This window comes from Gorilla gorilla, chromosome 4 (genome assembly GCF_029281585.2).
Source record: "Gorilla gorilla gorilla isolate KB3781 chromosome 4, NHGRI_mGorGor1-v2.1_pri, whole genome shotgun sequence".
Taxonomy (NCBI): Eukaryota; Metazoa; Chordata; class Mammalia; order Primates; family Hominidae; genus Gorilla; species Gorilla gorilla.
In genome coordinates this window covers 9,812,286-9,834,200 of record NC_073228.2, presented here as the reverse complement: position 1 = coordinate 9,834,200, position 21,915 = coordinate 9,812,286, and the positions used below count along the sequence as shown (strand labels likewise).

The following is a 21,915-nucleotide window of genomic DNA, read 5'->3' as shown; positions in this document are numbered from 1 at the left end:
GGTGGGGATGGGGGAACCGGAACCCTCACACAGTGCTGGTGGAGGTAAAATCGTGTGGCTGCTGGGGAAAACAGCGCGGTGGCTCCTCAAGGGTTAAACACAGAGTTAATGTCTGGGGAAAACAGTGCGGTGGCTCCTCAAGGGTTAAAAACAGAGTTTACCATTCGGGGAAAACAGTGCGGTGGCTCCTCAGAGGGTTAAACACAGAGTTAATGTCTGGGGAAAACAGCGCGGTGGTTCCTCAAAGGGTTCAACACAGGGTGACCATCTGACAGAGCAATTCCACTCCCAGGTCCACACAGGAACTTTCACAGGAACGTTCACAGCAGCATTATGCACAATCCAAACAGCGGAAACAACCCAAACGTTGAGTGCATGAACGATAAACAAAATGTGATTCCTCCATACAATGGAATATGTCAGCCATGGGAAGGAATGACGTTCTGACATATGCAGAGCTGAACCCTGAAAACATTCTACTCAATGAAAGAAGCCTGGCACAAAAGGACAACTACCGTAGGATTGTGTTAATATGAGGTCCCTACAGTAGACAAATTGATTGTGACGGGGGTGGAATAGTTACTAGAAGCTGGGAAGCAGGGAAGGGATGATACTGCTGTGTGGTTATTGTACCGAGCTTCTATCTGGGGTGGGGAGAAAAGCTCTGGTAATAGTGAGAATGTTTATACAACATTGTGAATGTACTTAATGCCACTGAAAGGTACACTTTAAAATGGCCAAAATGGTAAACTTTGTTATATATTAATGAATTTTACCACAATTAAAAAAATTTTTTTTTTTGAGATGGAGTTTCGCTCCTGTTGCCCAAGCTAGAGTACAATGGCACAATCTCGGCTCACTGCAACCTCCGCCTCCTGGGTTCAAGCGATTCTCCCACCTCAGCCTCCCAAGTAGCTGGGACTACCGGTACCCGCCACCACTCCCGGCTAATTTTTTGTATTTTATAGAGACGGGGTTTCACCATGTTGGCCAGGCTGGTCTTGAACTCCTGACCTCAGGAGTGGGGTGATCCGCCCACCTCGGTCTCCCAAAGTGCTGGGATTACAGGTGTGAGCCCCCATGCCTGGCCACACAATTTTTTAAAGTAAAAGCCAAAACGATGTTAGGAATATGTAGCAGTCAAACCGAGGTAGTGACCCCAGCCCCATGGGAAACAGGGTGGGCTCGCTGCTGGATGCAGATACTGGTCCCAGCAGGAGTAGGACCCGACCCCCAAAAGGCAAGGGCCCAGGAGGTTGAAAAGAACAGCGCTTGCCGGGGCCCTAGTGTCTCAGATGAAGTGTGGCTCAACACTGACATGGAGCACACACGCCCTGTTGACCAGGACCCCTCTGAGTGGGCAGGTGGCATCGGGCAGCCCGCACACACGCCCCACTGACCAGGACCCCTCTGAGCGGGCAGGTGGCATCGGGCAGCCCGCACACACGCCCCACTGACCAGGACCCCTCTGAGCGGGCAGGTGGCATCGGGCAGCCCGCACACACGCCCCACTGACCAGGACCCCTCTGAGCGGGCACAGCCAGGGCCTGGTGTTCTGGCCGCCAGTGCTGCCTCCACTGCCTAGACCATGCTTCCCAGGTTCTCGTGGCACGCCTTCCACGAGCACACCTGAGATGAACCGGTTCCTAGGACCTCCCCACAGCCCCTTCCTCAGAAAAAAACAGGCACAGAGAGGTCAGTGGATGCCCGAGGTCACCTGGGGTCGCACCGGGCAGCCGCTCAGAGCCCACGCGCTCTCCCCCAGCAGCGGCTCTCTAGGAGGATGACCCCACAAACTTGACTGCCTCACCTTCTGTCTGAGTCGTGTCACCAGCAGGTTTAGGAGCTGCACTCTGTCCCCAAGCTTCCTGAGTGCCAGTCCAGAGGATACTGGGCCAGCTTGGACAGATCCTCCTGCTTGACCAGCTTGGACAGACCCTCCGGCTTGACCAGCTTGGGGAGACCCTCCTGCACAGAAGAGTGGCTTCTGTCAGCTCATACCTGAGAACGAAGGAAGACCTTTCTGGGGAGACACACATCTCTATCAGCTCTCCCTTTCCCGTGAGGCCATGGCACCAGTGGCTGACCCCAATGTGAAGCTGTTCTTCATTGGAGTCAGCAGATCTGGTCCACGTGAAGATTAGAGATGCTGTACAGAAAGCATAATCCTCATGTAAAGAAAGCAAGAATCTTTGTAGGAAAAAGTCTGACCTTACCACATAATGTCTGATAGAGACCAATTGCTCCAGTCTGTCCAAGTAAAGAGCCACTTGCTTGGAAATTAAGAAAAAAGATGCCACATAACACAGGGTCAAAGAAAAAAATCACAATGGACATTAACAACTATTTTGAATGGAAAGATAACAACAATATTACCTTAGAAACTTCAGGACTGAATCTAAAGCTGTCCTTCCAAGAATAATTACAGCTTTAGATAAATATTTTAGAAAAGAAGAAAGGCCAAAAACCAATGAGCTAAACATTCATCTCAAGAAATTAGAGGGCCAGGAGCAGTGGCCCATGCCTGTCATCTCATCACACTGGGAGGCTGAGGCAGGAGGATCCCTCGATCCCAGGAATTCAAGGTTACAGTGAGCTATGATTGAGCCACTGCACTCCAGCCTGGACAACAGAGCGAGACCCTGTCACACACACACACAGAAAAATAAATTTAAAAAGAATGACCAAATTAAAGCCAAATAGGGCCAGGCGCGGTGGCTCACGCCTGTAATCTCAGCACTTTGGGAGGCTGAGGCGGGCAGATCGCCTGAGGTCAGGAGTGGGAGACCAACCTGGCCAATGTGGCAAAACCCTGTCTCTGCTAAAAAAAAAATACAAAAATTAGCCAGGTGTGGTGGTGCGCCCCTGTGGTCCCAACTACTTGGGAGGCTGAGGCACGAGAATCGATTGAACTTGGGAGGCGGAGGTGGCAGTGAGCCAAGATTGTGCCACTACACTCCAGCCTGGGTGACAGAGTGAGACTCTGTCTCAAAAAAAAAAAAAAAAAAAAAAACCGCCAAATAAAGTAGGAGGAAGAAAAGATAACGTTAGTATTAGATATTGAGGAAACAGAAAATAAATGTATAATAGAGAATCAACAAAATCAACAGCTGATTCTTTGAGAAGGCTAAAATAAACACCCAATAATACTAAGCAAGGAAAAAATAGAAGCAAATGACCAATATAATTAATGGCAAAAAGGAGTCATCACTTCAGATCCCACAGACATTTAAAAACTCATAGGATACTATAAGCAACTTTATGTCAAAAATTTGAAAATTTAGATGAAATGGACAATTTCTTAGTAAAATATAACATCAAAAATGTACAAAAAAGAAAATCCAAATGTCCTACAACTATGAAAAAAACTGAATACACAATTTTAAACCTTCCCACAAGGAAAACTCCAGGCCCAGCTGGTTTCAAAGTTGAATTCTACCAATTATTTAAGAAAAATTAATATAAGTCTGATACAAACTTTTTTAGAAAATGGAAAAATAGAGAATACTTTCCAACATATTTATGAGGCCAGCGTAACTCTGATTCCAAAACCTCCCATGAACATTATGAGAATTGAAAATTATGGGCCAGTCTTACTCATGAACATAAATGTGATAATTCTCAATAAAACACTGGCAAACCAAGCTGGGCGTGGTGGCTCACACCTGTAATCCCAGCTACACAGGAGGCCAAGGCAAGAAGATGGCTTGAGCCCAAGAGTTCAAGAATAGCCTGGTCAAAGAGCGAGACTGTGTCTCATTTAAACAAAAAACAAAAGAAATATCAGCAAACCAAATCTGTCAAATTATAAAAAGAAGAATCTATCACTACATGTTGAATTCATCCTAGAACTGCAAGGGTGGTTTAACCTGATGGAGCCCCTACAGTCCACCCGCATTTTGCCCGCTAATCTCAGCTAAAGGCCCAGCCAGAACACAAAAAGCCCCACTAGGAGAAAATTCTGAACAGTGAGAAACGAAGGCTGAGTGTCTAGGGGCCTCGGATCCCAGGGGTGGCTGGCAGGGAGTCCCTCGTCTCCTTCCTGCACACACTGGCCTGGTGCTAGGCAGCCACAACCCAGGGCTCAGACCAAAAAAAAAAAAAGGCCGAAGAGAAGCTGCTCCTGGGACCAACGGAGCAAGAAGACGGGGACGTGCAGGTGGAGCCCTTGGGACCACACCTGCCCTCCTGCCAGCCCACGGTCCTGCAGCCTGCTGTGGACAAAGGCCAGCTCGGCTTCTGGGAGAGCATGTGGGGAGGGTCACAGGAGGAAGGAGGTCTGGGTGAAGACCCCTGAGGAGCTGCCGTGTAAAACCAGCCAGAATCCACAGAACCAGCACAGCAAAACCTCTGACAACCGGGCCTGGCGGGGGACACTGCCCAGGATTTAACTGGCCACTTGGTAGCTCATGTGTGGGCAGAGGAAAATAGCATCATCAAGGCTCTGGAAAGTAATGGACATTCAAACCTCAGCCCACCAGAGTGGGCCAGGATGCGCAGTGTGAACCCAGAAACGCTGACAAAATAAAAGACAGAATTAACATAGATTTAATAAGAACTGGAATTTCATAATGTGACACTCAAAATGTCCATGATACAGTAAAAAATTACAGGAGGCTGCTTGTAATTCCAGTACTTTGGGAGGCCAAGGCAGGAGGATCACTTGAGCCAAGGAGTTTTGAGAACAGCCTTGGCAATATAGTGAGATTCCATCTCTGATCAAAAAAAAAATTACTCGTCATATTAACAACCAAGAAAATCTCAGTGTGAATGAAATAGACAACACCAAGATGACACAGACATTGGAATTATGGGATGAAGATTTTAAAGCAGCCGTCATAACAATACTCCAGCAAGTTACTGGCGAGGGTAGAGGTGAGAGAATTGCTTGAAGCCAATAGTTTAAGATCAGCCTGGGCAACATAGTGAAACCCCATCTCTACAAAAAAAAAAAAAAATTAGCTAGGCATGGAAGTGGTATGTACCTATAACCCCAGCTCTTCAGCGGTCTGAGGCAGGAGGGTCACTTGAGCCCAGGAGGCCCAGGCTGCAGTGAGCCATGATAATGCCATTGCACTCCAGCGTGGGTGACAGAGCGAGACCCTGTCTCAAAAAAAAACAAACAAATGCACAAACAAAAAACTCCAACAAGCAATTTAATACACTCTAAAAACATATGGCAAAATGAAAGTTCCAGTAAAGTAAGATATAAAGAAAACTAAGGCCAACTGTGATGGCTCATGCCTGTAATCCAAACACTTTGGGAGGCTGAGGCAGGAGGATCAATTGAGGCCAGGAGTTCAAGACCAGCCTGGGCAACATAGTGATACTCCATCTCTACAAATATAAAAAGAAATTAGCTGGGTGTGGTGGTGCACACCTGTAGCCTGTAGTCCCAGTTACTTGGCAAGCTAAGGTGGGAGGGTCCCTTGAGCCCAGGGGGTCAAGGCTGCAGTGAGCTATGACCATACTACCACACTCCGGACTGGACAACAGAGCAAGGCCCTGTCTCAAAAACAACAACCACAACAACAACAAAAAGGAAAAAGAAACCCAAAATGGAAATTTTAGAAACAGAAACAAAAATCTCACTGAATGGGCTCCACAGCAAAATGGAAATGACAAAAGAAAGAACTGATAAACTTGAAGAACAGAGGAAAAGAAACTATCCAATTTGAACAAGAGAGAAAACAAATTGAAAAGAAACAAAACACAGCCTCAGGGACCAGCAGGACAATAACAAAAGACCAAACGTTTGTGTCCTCAGAGCCCCAGAAGGAAAGACTGTGGAGCCGAAAAAATTACTTGAAAAATAATGAATGAAAACTTCTGAAATTTGGTGAAAGACATGAACCTTCAGATCAATATCAAAAAGAATAAACCAAAGAAATCTATGCCCAGATACAACATAATGAAATTTCTGAAAACTAAAGACAAAAATTCTTTTTTTTTTTTTTTTTGAGATGGATTTTTGCTCTTGTTGCCCAGGCTGGAGTGCAGTGGCGCGATTTTGGCTCACTGCAACCTCTACCTCCCAGGTTCAAGCCATTCTCCTGCCTCAGCCTCCCAAATAGCTGGGATCACAGGTGTCCACCACCATGCCCAGCTAATTTTTGTATTTTTAGTAGAAATGGGGTTTCTCCACTTTGGCCAGGCTGGTCTTGAACTCCTGGCCTCAAGTGATCCACCTGCCTCAGCTTCCCAAAGTGCCGGGATTGCAGGCACCCGCAGCCACACCCGGCCAATTTTTGCATTTTTAGTAGGGGTTTCACCATGTTGGTCAGGCTAGTCTCGAACTCCTGACCTCAAGTGATCCACCCACCTCGGCCTCCCAAAGTGCTGGGATTACAGGTGTGCGCCACCGTGCCCAGCTAATTTTTGTATTTTTAGTAGATACGGGGTTTCGCCATGGTGGCCAGGCTGGCCTTCAACTACTGACCTCAGGTGATCCACCTGTCTTGGCCTCCCAAAGTGCTGGGATGACAGGCATGAGCCACGGCGCCCGGCCAGTCAACGTAATTTTAAGAGTTAAGTGTGAAAGAATGTCTATCATATTCATCCTTGCCATTAGTTTTCCTTCACTCCTGACGTTCCTAGTTTCCTTCCTTCTGTTGTGTCTAAAGTACCTCCTTTATGAGTTCTTTTAGATCCCGTCTGCTGGTGACAAACTTTTCCTTCATCTGAGAATGTCTTTATTCACTCTCATTCCTGAAGAATATTTTTACTGAATATATAATTATGGGTTGACAGTTTTTTTGCTTTCAGTACTTGAAAAATATTATGCCACTTCCTTCTGAGGAGAAATCTGATGACAGCTGCTGCTGAGAACCCACCACCGCTCCAGTCACTGTCCCCTGTGGGCTGTGCATCGCTCTCTCTGTGTGCTTTCAACAGTTTTTGTCTTTAGGCCGGATGCAGTGGCTCACGCCTGTAATTCCAGCACTTTGGGAGGCCAGCGCAAGTGGATCACCTGAGGCCAGAAGTTCGAGACCAGCCTGGCCAACATGGTGAAACCCTGTCTCTACTAACAATACAAACGCCACCAGCTGGGCATGGTGGCACATGCCTGTAACCCTAGCTACTTTGGAGGCTGAGGCATGAGAATCGCTCGAACCCAGGAGGCAGAGGTTGCAGTGAGCCGAGATTGTGCCACTGCACTCCAGCCTGGGCAACAGAGACTCCGTCTCAAAAAAAAAGAAATTCATTTCAAATATAAAAGAGAGAGGTAGGTAAAAAGAAAAAGGGATGAAAAAGTTATACCACGTGAATGCTAATCAAAAGAAAGCCCGAGTGGATTAATTAATATCAGACAAGGTAGACCTCAGAACAAAGAATGTTGCCAGGACAAAGAGGAAGATTACCTAACAATATAAGGGTCAATTATCCTAAAAAAAAAAAAACCCTAAATGTATACACATCTAACAACAAAGATACAAAATATATGAAACAAAAACAAAGAATCGTGATTTTAAAAATAAAGATCTATATTAAAACAGGAATAGAAAGAAACTTCCTTAACCTCCCTCCACTACCCCCACCACAAAAAACCTTCAGCAAAAACTAAACCTAAAAAAGTGAAATGCTGAAAGTTCTTCCTCTGGGATTAGGGAGAAAGACAGCTATTATCAACATTATACCGGAGAGTTTAGCTAGGGGCGATAATGCAAGAAGAAGTAAACAATATCAGCATTGGAAAAGAAAAATAAAACCTCCCTTATTTTATTTTACTTTATTTTTTTTGAGATGGAGTCTCGCTCTGTTACCTAGGCTGGAGTGTAGTGGTGCAGTCTCGGCTCACTGCAACCTCCGCCTCCTGGGTTCAAGTGATTCTCCTGCCTCAGCCTCCCAAGTGGCTGGGATTACAGGTGCCTGCCACCACGCCCAGCTAATTTTTTTGTATTTTTAGTAGAGACGGGGTTTCACCATGTTGGCCAGGCTGGTCTCAAACTCCCGACCTCAGGTGATCCACCCACCTCGGCCTCCCAAAGTGCTGGGATTACAGGTGTGAGCCACTGCGCCCGGCAAAAACCTCCCTTATTTGAGACAATCTGTGCCAGTGGAGTGTCCTGTCTGGCCCCTCCCTTTCTTTTCCTGCCTTAGGCCTGCAGGTGGGGCCTGCCTCCCCTACACTAAGGGGGGCTGTGGCTCCAGCAGGGTGAGGGCATCTGTGTGGAAGGCAGCCAGGCTGGGCTGTCAAGCTCGGTGATGCTGGGGAGGCATCCAGGCAGGAGAGGGGCCTCCAAATAGGGGAAGGGGCCACAGCAGCAATGGGGGATTGGTTACACCAAGAGGACTCGGTCAAAGTAACTGTGTTAGTGATAATGGGTGAGCCAGGTTTCTCACTGTTGGAAAAGGAAGTTAGAATAATGAAAAAGAAAGCTAGAATGCTAGAACGAACCTTTTGATGTTGGACTAACCACAATGGAATAGATTAGCCTATGAGTTTGTCTTGAAATTAAGACCTTCCATTCACCAAAGACACCAGTGAAGGAATAAAAGGCAAGCCATAGACTGGGAGAAGATATTTGCAACACATATAACCAACGCTAGGCTCATATTCAGCATAAAATACCCTAAAAAAATCTATGACAAAGGGCAGATAATCCAATAAACAATGGGCAAAAGACATGGCCTGGAGCTTCAAAAGAGAGGCTATCAAAAGGCCAATTCTATGGACTGAACTCTGTCCTCCAAAATTTACAGGTTGAAGCTCTAACCCCGAACATGATTGTATTTGGAGACAGGGCCTTTGAGGAGGCAGTTAAGGTTACATGAGGTCCTAAGGCTGGGGTCCTGGACTGTTGTCCTTACAAGAAGAGGAAGAGTCGGGCGCAGTGTCTCACGCCTGTCATCCCAGCACTTTGGGAGGCTCAGGTAGGCAAATCACGAGGTCAGGAGTTTGGGACCAGCCTGACCAACATGGTGAAACCTCATCTCTACTAAAAATACAAAAATTAGCCAGGCGTGGTGGCGTGCACCTGTAATCCCAGCTACTCAGGAGGCTGAGGCAGGAGAATCGCTTGAACTTGGGAGGTGGAGGCTGCAGTGAGCCGAAATCATGCCACTGCACTCCACCCTGGGCAACAGAGCAAGACTCTGTCCCAAAAAAAAAAAAAAAAAAAAGGAAGAGACACCAGGAGTGAGCATGCAGTGGGGGAGGAGTCACGTGAGCACGCAGGGGGAGAGTCCACATGAGCACGCAGGGGAGAGGGTGCCGTCTGCAAGCCACAGAGAGGCCTCAGGAGGAACCCACCCTGCCGGCAACCTGATCTCTGACATCCAGACTCCAGAAGTGAGAAAATAAAAACCTGCTGTTTAAGCCACCCAGGCTGTGGTGTTGAGTTACGGCAGCCCTAGCCAATCATACACCAATGCACACAGGAAGAGATGTTCAATCCCACGAATCTCATGAATTTGTAAATTAAACCAAAATAGGATGTGCTACGTGTCCACTAGAGGGAACAGAAGGAGCCACTGACCACGTAAGTGTTGGCGCGCATGCAGCACCACGGCTACCTCGCACGCTGTGGATGGATGCTTTGGAGAAGAATCTGGCATTATCAAGTGAAACAGTGTAGGTCTGAAGACGCCAGACAGAAGCACAGGTGCCACAGAATTCCATTCACACCAAAACAGGGAGCGCTGACTGCAGTGAGGGGCCAGGCCACGTGGGCTCCGGAGGGAGCGCAAGGAATTCCATTCACACCAAAACAGGGAGCGCTGACTGCAGTGAGGGGCCAGGGCATGTGGGCTCCGGAGGGAGCACAAGGAATTCCATTCACACCAAAACAGGGAGGGCTGACTGCAGTGAGGGGCCAGGGCACGTGGGCTCCGGAGGGAGCGCAAGGGGCTGCTGGGCTGGATGACGCTGCCCCAACGTCTGCAGTAGTCTCGAGCTGTATATTTGCTATGAGCGGACTTTCTGCAGGGGTCAGATTTCAGTTTATAAGGGGACAGCAAGTACCCCAGTGAGACGCGGACTCACCAGTCGTCTCTGTTGAGGTGCGGACGCTGGGCTGAGACTCAGCATGAGGTGAGGACATCTTTAAAGGATCCAACACATCTTCTAGATGCTTTTCCAGAGTTTTAAACTTATGCTTTAGAGTTCGTATTTCTGCTTCAAGGGCCAGAACATAATCTGCCAAAAAAAAACTCCAGTGAATATAACGCATACACAGCATCCTTTCGCACTTCCCTCCTGTGAGCACCAGCTCAGGGAGCCGATGCCAGCTCATGCCTGCCAGCTTCACGGTCCCTGTCCTCCTCACACTACAGCTTCACCATAGTTTCCACACTCTCTGTGTGTGTCAGACTGAAAGACCGTCCCTCCCCTCACTGGCCAGAGTGTGCCAGCCAGAGACCAGCACAGTCTCCATGCTCTCCAGGAAGGGCTCAGCGATCAGGAGCAAATGCTCCACCTGCCGCCAGCCCACGTGCCTCTGTGCAGAGGGGCCAAGTCCCATCTCGAGAATGGAAGCTCTGCCTCCATCCCAGCATCTGCCCACCCACAGCCACTCGTGGGGTCCCCGGGGGTCGGGAGGCCCTCATCAGCTCTGCCACAGACGCTCCTCTGGAGGAAAGGACTGAGGTCCACCAGCCCCCGCTACCAACCCATTCTGGGATAGCGGGACAGCAAGCCAGCCCTGGTCCAGGTCTAAAACAGGTTTTTAAGTGTGTCAAGCAGGTACCCTCATTTTTTCCTTCCACTTTACAAATATAAAAGCTTTTTGGTATAAAACTTAAGATCCCTTCTCTTGGAGAAAAAGCAGTTTTCATACTTTGAGTTTATTACAGGGGATGTTAACTTACAGGACTCTGAAATGAAGCCTCCTTGAAGCCAGTCAAGACCCATGCTCCCGTCTGTCCTCCTCCCTCCCTCTCCCTCTTCCCCTCCCACTCTGTCCCTTTCTCCCACTTACTCACCAGGAGTGGCGGCATCTCCCCCAGCCTCTGGGTCAGGCTGGTTTGCATCTGTGCTCTCTGCCGCTGTCTGGACGGGAGGAGGAATCTGATGGCTTAGAGCCTCCATTTCTTTCCTCATCTGGGCAATCGCGTTTCGCAAGCTTGTGTTCTGCTCTCGGAGCCGCTGGATCTCACTGGATGGAAAGTCTTTACTTATTTCTTCTTCATGCTGCCTGAGAAGCATCTGTCAAATACAAGGAAAAATGGCTACAAAAAGATGAATGGTTCCCCAGCTTGTCCTGACGGGCTGCGCCTCCGCTCTCCCCGCGCCCCTCTCGGGCCGGTCCCCTGCCTCAGCTTGGGCTGTGGTCCCTCCCCATCCCCAGGGCTGTGATGCCCCTCCTTTCTGACCTGACAGAAGTACAAATATGATACTCAAATTCCTGGAGCCTTTCATACTGTTGAGATCCCTAGAGTGTCCAATCCACAGAGGCAGGAAGTGGAATGGGGGTGCTGGGGCTGTGGGCGGGGAGTGGGAGCCAGTGTTTCTTGGGGACAGAGCTTCAGTTTGGGAAGATGAGAATGTTCTGGAGAGGGTGGTGTGATGGCTGCACCTCCGTGTGAATGCGCTTCATGCTGCTGAACTGTGTGCACCAAAAAATAGTTAAAGCAGCCAGTTCTGCGTTACGTATACTTTAGAACAATCAAACATCCACTAAATAGGATGAAGAGCAGGTTCAGAGCGCGCAGAAGAAAAGGCAGTGAATATAAACACCTGGCAACAGAAAATACACAAACTGAAGCTCAGAAGGAAAGGGGCCAAAGAAGAAAAAATGAGCAGAGCTCTGGAGACCATGAACAAGGTGCACAAGGAACCAGGAGCCCAGACGAACGCGAAGGCAGGAGACGCACCTACAACAAGGCCAGACATGTTACAAATGCGCCGAAAGCCACACATCACAGATGACGAAGCAAATGAGCTGAAAGCCGACATCACAGATGACGAAGCTCAGTGAACCCTAAGCAGGATAAACAGAAAGAAAATCATACCAAACAGCACTGCATAATCAAACTGCTGAAAAATCAGCAACAAAATGGAAACTCTAAAAGCAACCAGAGAAAAGAGACGTGTTACCCTAGGGTCAAAGGGCAGGCATAGGGATGACAGACCCTGCAAGGAGCCACCAAGGAGGGAGGACAACGAGGCGAGGTGGCTCCGGCGCAGGAGGAGAGACAGGCCCCGCCCACCCAGTTCCTAGGGTGAGGGAGTGTCCTTCTCTAACCAAAGGTGAGGGGCACTTCTGCCTCTGACCAGGAGGGACTCACTGCCATGAGTCTTTCCCTGCGGCTGTGAACAACTAGAACACCAGATACATTAGAGGAAACACCTGCTTCCAGACGCCAGCATAGACCCCAGATACCGGAGAGGGAAACAAAGTCCCAGGGTCTGGCCCAACTCAACCTTCCGAGTCCAGCCAAGATGTGTGCAAAAGACACAGCTTCCTCTCCTGTGGAGCCACCCTGAGGGACGCAGAGCCTGCTCCCTACTCTGCACTCCGTGAATACAGACCTGAAGCAAGATCTGGGCCCTTCCCAGGACGCTCTGACTGCCCGCTGGCTCCTCCGTGCTCCCCGGCAAGGCCAGCTGGCCTGGGCTCCCAAAAGGAGAGCTTCACACGCTGTGCTCAGGGGTGGAGATGATGCGAACAGAACGTGCACCTCAACTGGCAGTTTAGAAACGGAGACAGTGTGATGCCTAACCTTGTTTTTACTCTAACTCGCTACTTTAAATTTTGCCCTGTTTGTCTCTTTAGTCACCTAGCCTTGTTTCTCCTGTAAATAAGACTCTCTCTAGCTGGGAAAGCCGGACAAACTCCAATTGACCCCTTAATTTACAAGACACTAAGGGCTCCTTACCCAACCCCCTTCCGCAAGGAGTAGACCTGTGTAAGCAGATCCTCAGCATTTCAAAGGAGCCGATTAACTGATAAGGTACTGGCACCAACAATGTCTGAAGTTCCCAGGATTCTTCTCAAAGAGATAACAACATAAAGCCTTGAGTTCGTGTCCGGCATAGCATCTATATCTAACTATAATGAAGGATTTAGAGCCCTGCACCTGGTACCGTTGCTTTTTGTAACCATTTGTCTTTTAAATTGTTTATCGCTTTGTAACCATTTGCTTCTTTTGATTCTTGCATGTTTTTACTTCTGTAGAATTATTGCATTTGAGTTCCCCTCCCCTTCCTAAACCAAGGTATACAAGTTAATCAAGTCCCTTCCTCTGGGCTGAGAGAATTTTGAGCGTTAACCGTCTCTTTGGCTGCCGGCTTAAATAAAGGACTCTTAATTCGTTTCAGTGTGGCGTTTTCTCTAACTTGCCTGGGTACAACAACAGGAAACTGCCCACCGCAGTGCCGTGATCACACTGGCGAACAACATGAAGGACCATTGGTAAGAAAATTGCTAGGTGCGTTATGGTGTGGCCACTTGATAAAATATGCAGCCATTTAGATTCTGTTTGTGAAGAATTGTAATGACGTGGGAAAATATTTATGGTAGAACCAAAATGAAGAAAGAATTCTCCTGGAGAAACAGTCGCATGAGGGGCAGACCCTTGAAGGCCGTGCTCCACCTGGCCAGTTACAGATCGGGATACCGAGCGCCCAGAGGCTTACCAGGCTCTGTCCCAGGACGCGCTGAGGGTGCTGGCTGCGTGGCCTCACTGGCTGAGCAGGCCCACCACAGCGGCAAGCGAGGCTCAGAGGGCTTGGCAGTGTGAAAGGAAAATATCACTAAGCTAAAGGGAAAAGTCAAGCTGGGAACTGCTCAGGGCAAACCTGCCTCCCATTCTATTCAAAGTCACCCTTTGCTCACTGAGATGAATGCGTCTCTCACTGCCTCCTTTGGAGAGGCTCATCAGAAACTCAAAAGAATGCAACCATCTGTCTCTTACCTACCTATGACCCGGAAGCCTCCTCCCCACTTGGAGTTGTCCCGCCTCTCCAGACGGAACCACTGTTCATCTTACATATGTTGATTGATGTCTCTTGTCTCCCTACAATGTGTAAAACCGAGCTGTGCTCTGACCACCTCGGAACACGTCGTCAGGACCTCCTGAGGCTGTGTCACGGGCGCGCATCCTCAACCTTGGCAAAATAAACCTTCTAAATTAACTGAGACCTGTCTTGAGATTTTCTGGGTTCACATTTTTGGTAACCACAGGGAGATTCTGAGTGGAGATGCCTCTGACCTTTGACAAAACTCCTATCGGTACTTGGTACTGGAATGAGCTAACTTTATGGCTCAAACCAACAGGACAATTTGCCGAGGTCTGGGAGCATCCCCTCCAGAGAATCCCTGATCTCCCCAAATTTGGTCAAGATCTAAAGTTTATTTTGCTGTACAATGTTGGCAGAAGAGCTGAGGCGGGGCTTGCTTGTCTGACATAATGTAAAAGAGTCTTGGAACATGTCCTGGGTCCAGGGTCTAAAACCCCTCATGACCTTTGGAACACCAAGCTCTGTGCCAATGGGTGGAAGGCTGCCCGGCCGCACTACAATCTAAGCCCAGGGCATAAAACCCCTCGTGGCTTGGAGAGAACCCAGGGCTCAGGGCATAAAACCCCTCGTGGCTCGGAGAGAACCCAGGGCTCAGGGCATAAAACCCCTCGTGGCTTGGAGAGAACCCAGGGCTCAGGGCATAAAACCCCTTCTAGCCTCTGGAATTGTGTCCAGACTTGCTGGCCCCTTGCTCCTTGCTCTCCCAAGATCATAAATTGATTTTATCTTGAATTAGAAGAACCTGTTCTCCCTTAAGTAGCAGAGCATATGCGAAACCATCACAGCTATGCTTGATGCACTGCTACCTTTCTACCCCTACGTCCTCACGCCCTCACCTGTCTACCCCCACAGCCACACGTCCTCACTACCTGCTTCTTTACTTGATTACCAATAAACAGTGTGGGCTCCCAGAGCTCGGGGCCTTCGCAGCCTCCATACACTAGCGTGGGCCCCCTGGACCCACCCTATGTACTCTTGTCTCATTCCTTTGACTCTGCTGGACTTCGTAGCCCCCATGACCTGGTGTTGGGTCTGATCACCCCAACAGTACAACTCCCTTTTTTTGGAGTTTTACTTGCTTCCAACAAGGAAGGCAAGTTGCTCCTGCTTCATGATGATGGAAGGCAGGTAACTCCTTTATGGAGTTTGCACTCACTTCCAACAGGGAAGATGAGAGTTTTTTTTTTTTTTTCCTGCTTCTAGGATGGTAGAGAGCAGTCTTTGGCCTGAGACCTATCCCTAGGTAAGTAACTGAATTGGCATTTGCCTTGGCTAAAGTTAAGACTAGCAACCAGGCTGGGCATGGTGGCTCACGCCTGTAATCCCAGCACTTTGGGAGGCCGAGGTGGGCAGATCACCTGAGGTCGGGAGTTCAAGACCAGCCTGACCAACATGGAGAAACCCCATCTCTACTAAAAATACAAAATTAGCCGGGCGTGGTGGCTCATGCCTGTAATCTGAGCACTTTGGGAGGCTTAGGCAGGTGAATCACCTGGGTCAGGAGTTCGAGATCAGCCTAACATGCAGAAACCCCGTCTCTACTAAAAATACAAAAAATTAGCCAGGCATGGTGGCGCATGCCTGTAATCCCAGCTACTCAGGAGGCTGAGGCAGGAGAATCACTTGAACCTGGGAGGCGGAGGGTGCGGTGAGCAGAGATCACACCACTGCACTCCAGCCTGGGTGACAAGAGCAAAACTCTGTCTAAAAAAAACAACTCCAAAAATTAGCCAGGCGTGGTGATGCGCACCTGCGGTCCCAGCTACTTGAGCAGCTGAGACGGGAGGACTGCTTGAGCCTGGGGGTAGGAGGAGATTGCAGTGAGCTGAGATTGCACCATCGCACTTCAGCCTGGGCAACAAAGCGAGACCCTGTCTCAAAATAAATAAGTGAAAACTACATGAATGAAGGCCGAGCTAGGAACATTCTTCATACCAGTTAGGATCTGAGTCCAAAGTACACTCGGCTGCCTTAAGCCAAGCCTCAAGGCAGAGAAGCAAATTGAATGGGAGAGAATGCACACCAGTGGCTGGCCGCTTAGTGCGGGGAGGTGGGACCAGCAGGGGCAGGGACTCTTGGGTGGTCTTGTTGGGGTGGGGGTGCTTGGGCACACTTACATGTCAGCTGCACTGACCTGTGCACTCCAGGCCTGCCTGTTCTACTGTGTGTACAACAGCCCACAGAAAAAAGCCATCTGCAGGCCTAGGGCAGTCCTCCCGTGCTGGGCCCTCTGTGCTGTCCCCCAGCCTCCTACAGCCCTGCACCCCGCTCCCCTCTGCCTGTGGACCCAGCTCTGCTCTGATGAGCTGTGACAGCTCAGACAAGCTCCTCAGTGTCCCCATGTCTCAGTGGACATGGTGCCAACCTCCAAGATGAAATGAGTGGAGGGACTTCAAGGCCTAAGGGCAAACCCTGGCATTGGATGAGTACTTAACTATCGGCCACTAACGTCACTGCTCAACAAAATCAGGAGCGGTGATGACAGATTCCTAGCATAAAATGACCTGCTGTGACAGTCCTGAGGCAATACCATAAGAACAAACTCACATGAACGTCTGATATCTAGTTATATGTGGATTTGGGACTTTTAAAACTTTCCAATATGAAAGATACAAAGAAGCCTGAGTTCACCTTAACTCTCTAAAGCTTCTGACTCACCCTTGTTTGTGCAACAGGTCATTTAAAAAGAACACAACTGAAAGACTTAGCTCCAGTCTTGGTAGGATTTGGGGATCCGGTCCTATTTTCCCACCGCTGCTGTTGAGCAAAGTTTCAAAGAGCCGACTGGGTACTCTCACCTGTGCCCCTGGTCCGGGGATCCCATGCATCCTCAGGGCCTGCACGGCCTGGTCTCGTTCCAGGGTCACGGCTTTCAGCACCACCTCCTGCTCCCGTAGCGCCTGCTCTGTCTCCTGCAGCTTGGCAGCAACCTGGGAAAAACGCTGGGACTCAGTCCCTGTGTGGATGATGGGGCAGCTCCCATGCCTGCTGAGGCTCCAATGGCACACATAGGTGGGAGATGCTCAGAGCACCAGGCTCCCCACTGTGGCCAGGCCGCCAAACCCTTCCTGCCCATGCACACCCCAGGCTGCCCTTGCAGGCCAGCGGGGATCATGCAGCGCTACTCAAACCACATGGCTGGTCAGCTACAGAAACAGCTTATGCAAGAAAGTCAAGGCAGGTGGACAGGCGGGGTGCATTTTTATTACTCTAATTTATTACTCTAATTACTCAGTGAGGTTTAGTGTTTTCAAATTTAAAGAACCATTTGGTAAGAACCAGACCCATCCTGCCCAGCCCCACCTCTGCAGAGACGCCGAGAAGGCCCCAGGCCCTGGTGGCCACACACACCTGACTTTTTGCCGTGGTCAGACCCTGAATCAGGGCCTCTGACTTTTGGATCTGGTCCCTTTCAATGTCGTCACAGCGGCGCTGCCAGTCCAGGCCCAGCTGCACCTGATCACGCTCCAGGCTCCGCTCCCTTTCCACTGCCAGGGACAGCTGTTGCTTGTACCTAAGGACACGTCCAACCGCCCAGCATTAATGCTTCCTGAGGTCCCTTCCACAGGAAAAGCAGAGGCGCGATGGGAAAGGCAGGGCTGCCACTGTCCCTCCTGCTCTCGCATGGCCTGCACAGGGCTGATATGCTCCCGAGCTCCTGTGGATGGGCACACGGGGACGCCCAATAAAAGACAAGCAGGCGCCAAGGATGCCCAGATGCCGGAGAAAACCCAACACCATGGATGAGGGTGATGCCCACAAAACCAGAAGAACCAGCATGCAGGGAGAGGGGGGAAAGCAACAACCTTAAAAGATCATAAACACGGTTATGCACAAAGGAACGGAGCTATGAAAGCAAACAAACAGACCAGGGTGGACCCAGCCACGGGGCGGGCAGGGCTGGGAGAGCCCCCGGAGCAAGTGCAGAGCAGAGTGGACCCAGCCATGGGGCGGGCAGGGATGGGAGAGCCCCCCGAGCGAGTGCAAAGGGACAGAGGGGTGGGAACGCAGGAACCCGGGGGCTTCCTCCAGAAAACCAGCGCTTAGATGAGAATGGAGGGAGGAAGCCACCCAGGATGTAAAGGGGCAGGTCCACCAGGACAGAGCAAACGCCAGCCTTCAGAGAGCTCTAGAGACCCCACACGCACACAGTAAGGGGAAACGTTACAGTATGAAGGACGAAAGAAAAGTCTACAAGGAAAAAAGAACAAGAATTGGACTGGGACTAGGCTTTACACCAGCAACTCTGGGACAGAAGGCCATGGGGCCACACACTGGGGGCAGAATTCCAGGCTGTGGGTGATCCTGTGACGGGGGAGAGGTCCCTCCTGTCCCAGGCAGTGACACAGAGATGGTGGCATGGCTCCACGTGAGACTGGAGGGAGACTCTCCTGCTGGCCTCATTGCACCGGTAAACTTCAGGGAGTTTGAATGATGGCAATTGAGCCACCGTGTTGTGAGAGGGTCCCTGGAGGGGCTGCGTGGCCAGGACTGAGGACGCCATTAGGGTGCAGAGTGACCCTGGCTGTCAGCCAGTGAGGGAATGGAGGCCTTGGCCCCACAGTTGCAGGGACTGAATTCTGCCAACAGCTGGGTGAGTCTGGAAGGGACCCTGGGCCTCCAAGGAGAGGCAGGCCCGGCCATCATTGATTCCAGCCTGGAGAGACCCTGAGCCGGGAATGGCTGAGCCCTGCCCAGGCCCTGGCCCCAGAACCTGAGATAATAAATGGGTGTTTAAAGCAGCTAAGCTGCCAAGTTTGTGGTAATTTATACACAATGTGTTCTTGTTTTGTTTAATTATTTTTAGTTTTTTTTTTGGATACAGAGTCTTGCTCTGTCACCCAGGCTGGAGTGCAGTGGCATGATGTTGGCTTAGTACAGCCTCCACCTCCTGGGCTCAAGTGGTCCTCCTGTCTCAGCCTCTTGAGTAGCTGGGACTACAGGTGCATACCACCATGCCTAGCTAATTTTTTGTATTTTTAGTAGAGACGGGGTTTCACCATGTTAGCCAGGATGGTCTCGATCTCCTGACCTCGTGATCTGCCCACCTCGGCCTCCCAAAGTGCTGGGATTACAGGCGTGAGCCACTGGGCCCAGCCCCACAGATACATTTTTAAATCCCTGTAACTGCAAAAATAAATAAATCTTTAACACGACACAGCAGCTGTCACCATGCCTATCTTCCCACTTTAAACAACTGGGACACTGGGCAGAAAATGGGGCACGGCTTTCACAGAGTGAACGATGAACACACGAGCGGTGCGGGGCTGAGGCCCCTCAGAGAAGGTCCTCGCGAGATGGGCCCACTCGCCGCCCGGCTTCTCTCCACAGGCCCTTCCGGATCCCTGCAGGGACGGCGAACCACACAGAGCACGGTGGTCTTGCTGTGAGGAGGAGATGAAGGTTGGAGTTTGGAGAAGCTGAAGTGGCTGAAATGGGCTTTATGAGGCAGAGGGGCAGAGAGGAGGGGATCCTGGGATCTGTGCAGGGATCCCCTAGAAGCTGTGGCTGACAGCCACATGCAAATACACAGGAGAAGCCAACACGGGCTGGGCCAAGAGCAACTCGTGGGAACGAAGCAGCCAGCAGGGGGCTCCACGTGCGCTGATTCCCAGAGCTCGTCAGGGCGGCCGGCGGAGCATCCTTGGAGCTCTCGCTCCAGGGCACGCAGTGGGGTCTGGGAGTCATGGTGCTGAGTCAGCCCTGGTGAAAAGGCTTCTCTAGACCTGCCCCACCTGCCCTCGTACTGATTTTAAACAAGTCTCAAATGGGTCAAGCTGCCATGTAAATACTTAACTGCAGCCAAACAAAAAACAGCACAGCCAAAACCGGACGCTCGCCAACATCATATTCACCATGTCTGACATCCAGTGAAAACTTACCAGATGGGCAAGGAAGTAGAAAAAAATGTAGCTCTCTCCAGTAGAAAAATCAGCCCATAGAAACAGACTCAGAAATAAAGATATGATGGAATTAGCAGATAAATACATTTAAGCAGCTATTACAAATAAGTTCAGAGATTTAAAGGCAACCGTGCACACAATGAGGAGAGAAATTAAATGTATAAAAAAGTCTAAATATTGTAATATGTGCTGTTTTCTTTCAGTGAATGGAAGAGTTTAACGAAGAAGGAACATTGGAATCAAGAGTTGAGAATGTAAGCCAGGCGGGGTGGCTCACGCCTGTCATCCCAGCACTTTGGGAGGCCAAGGCAGGTGGATCACCTGAAGTCAGGAGTTCAAGACCAGCCTGGCCAACATGGTGAAACCCTGTCTCTACTAAAAATACAAAAATTAGCCGGGCGTGGTGGCGCATGCCTGTAATCCCAGCTACTCTAGAGGCTGACACAGGAGAACTGCTTGTACCCAGGAGGTGGAGGTTGTAGTGAGCTGAGATTGTGCCACTGCACTCCAGCCTGGGTGACAGAGTGAGACTCCATCTAAAAAAAAAAGAAAAAAAGTTGAGAACGTTATCACAGCATGTTTTTTTTCTTCTGCGTTAGTTCATATTATGAGGGTTTTCTACATACACAAGTAATAGGTAAATCTAAGTGTGCTTTCTTGAAGATACATTACATGATGTTTTATTTCAGTCAATGGAAGTATTTAACAACAAAAAAAAGAATGCTGGAAGGAAGAGCTAAGAACATTATTACAACATGTTTCTTTCAGCATTGGTACTTTTCCTTTTTTTTTTTTGAGACCCAGTCTCGCTCTGTTGCCCAGGCTGAAGTGCAGTAGCACCATCTCGGCTCACTGCAGCCTCCGCCTCCTGGGTTCAAGTGATTCTCCTGCCTCAGCCCCCCGAGTAGCTGGGATTACAGGCGTGTGACACCACACCGGGATAATTTTTGTATTTTTAGTAGAGATGGGGTTTTACCATGTTGTCCAGGCTGGTCTCAAACTCCTGACCTCAGGTGATCTGCCAGCCTTGGCCTCCCAAAGTGCTGGGATTATAGACGTGAGCCACCGCGCCCGGCCCACCAAACATTTATTTATATTTTATTTTTTATTTGTTTATTCATTTTTTTGAGACACAATCTCACTCTGCTGCCCAGGCTGGAATGCAGTGGCACGATCTGGGCTCACCATAACCTCCGCCTCCTGGGTTCAAGTGATTCTCCCACCTCAGCCTCTGGAGTATCTGGGACTACAGGCATAAGCCACCATGCCCGGCTAATTTTTGTATTTTTAGTAGAGACGGGGTTTTACCATGTTGGCCAGGCTGGTCTCGAACTCCTGACCTCAAGTGATCTGCACGCCTTAGCCTCTCAAAGTGCTGGGATTACAGGCGTGAGCCATCACACCCGGCCCACCAAACACTTTTAAACCATCAGAACTCACTCACTATCATAAGCACAGCATGGGGGAAACCGCCCCCATGAACCAATCACCTCCCATCAGGGCCCTCCCTTGACTCATGGGGATTACAATTTGAGATTAGATTTGGGGGGGGACATAGAGCCAAATGATATCATACAGCATACACATTCATCAAAATTCATCAAGTGTAGAGTTAAAATGGATGAGTTTTAGCATATGTATTCTGTAATAAAGTTGACTTGAATGTGTATGGGAAATAGAATGCTATCTTTGTTCAAGGAAGTGTTCACCCCAACAGATAAGAAACACATGAGGACATGAACAATCAGACAAGACAGACGAGGAGATTCTTTGTTTTTGTTTTCCTTTTTGCAGAGATGGGGTCTCACTATGTTAACCAGGCTGGTCTCCAACTCCTGGGTTCCAGCAATCCTCCTGCTTCTGCCTCCCTAAGTGCTGGGATTATAGGTGTGAGCCACCATGCTTGGCAAGAGGAGATTCTTAGTGCAGGATCAAGCAGGAGCACCTTTATGGCTCTTATTACAGACTGAGAAACACCATCCTCTGGCCATGCTCCCTCCAGCAGGCAGCCCCTTCTGCATGTCTTCCCACACCACCCCCGCGTGACCA

At 49.6% G+C, this 21,915-nt stretch overlaps 1 protein-coding gene and 1 long non-coding RNA gene across 14 annotated transcripts in view; one reads left to right on the top strand and one right to left on the bottom strand.

Annotated features, from left to right (window-relative positions):
* CCDC57 (coiled-coil domain containing 57) overlaps nucleotides 1-21,915 on the bottom strand; it is a 111,708-nt gene that overhangs the window by 58,803 nt on the left and 30,990 nt on the right. For all 13 annotated transcript variants that reach the window (XR_010133591.1, XR_010133590.1, XM_055389363.2 and 10 more), the window contains 5 exons: nucleotides 17,315-17,477; nucleotides 16,762-16,893; nucleotides 10,924-11,146; nucleotides 9,986-10,138; nucleotides 1,811-1,968 (listed from right to left, as the gene is read on the bottom strand). Coding sequence is in view for 11 of the 13 variants with exons in the window: in XM_055389363.2 (XP_055245338.1) it covers nucleotides 1,811-1,968; nucleotides 9,986-10,138; nucleotides 10,924-11,146; nucleotides 16,762-16,893; nucleotides 17,315-17,477 (829 nt within the window). In the remaining 2 variants the exon portion in view is untranslated. The remainder of the gene's footprint in view (nucleotides 1-1,810; nucleotides 1,969-9,985; nucleotides 10,139-10,923; nucleotides 11,147-16,761; nucleotides 16,894-17,314; nucleotides 17,478-21,915) is intronic.
* LOC134758425 (uncharacterized) lies at nucleotides 12,466-14,077 on the top strand. Its single transcript, XR_010133592.1, has 2 exons — nucleotides 12,466-13,355; nucleotides 13,464-14,077. It is a non-coding gene; the product is annotated as an uncharacterized lncRNA (long non-coding RNA).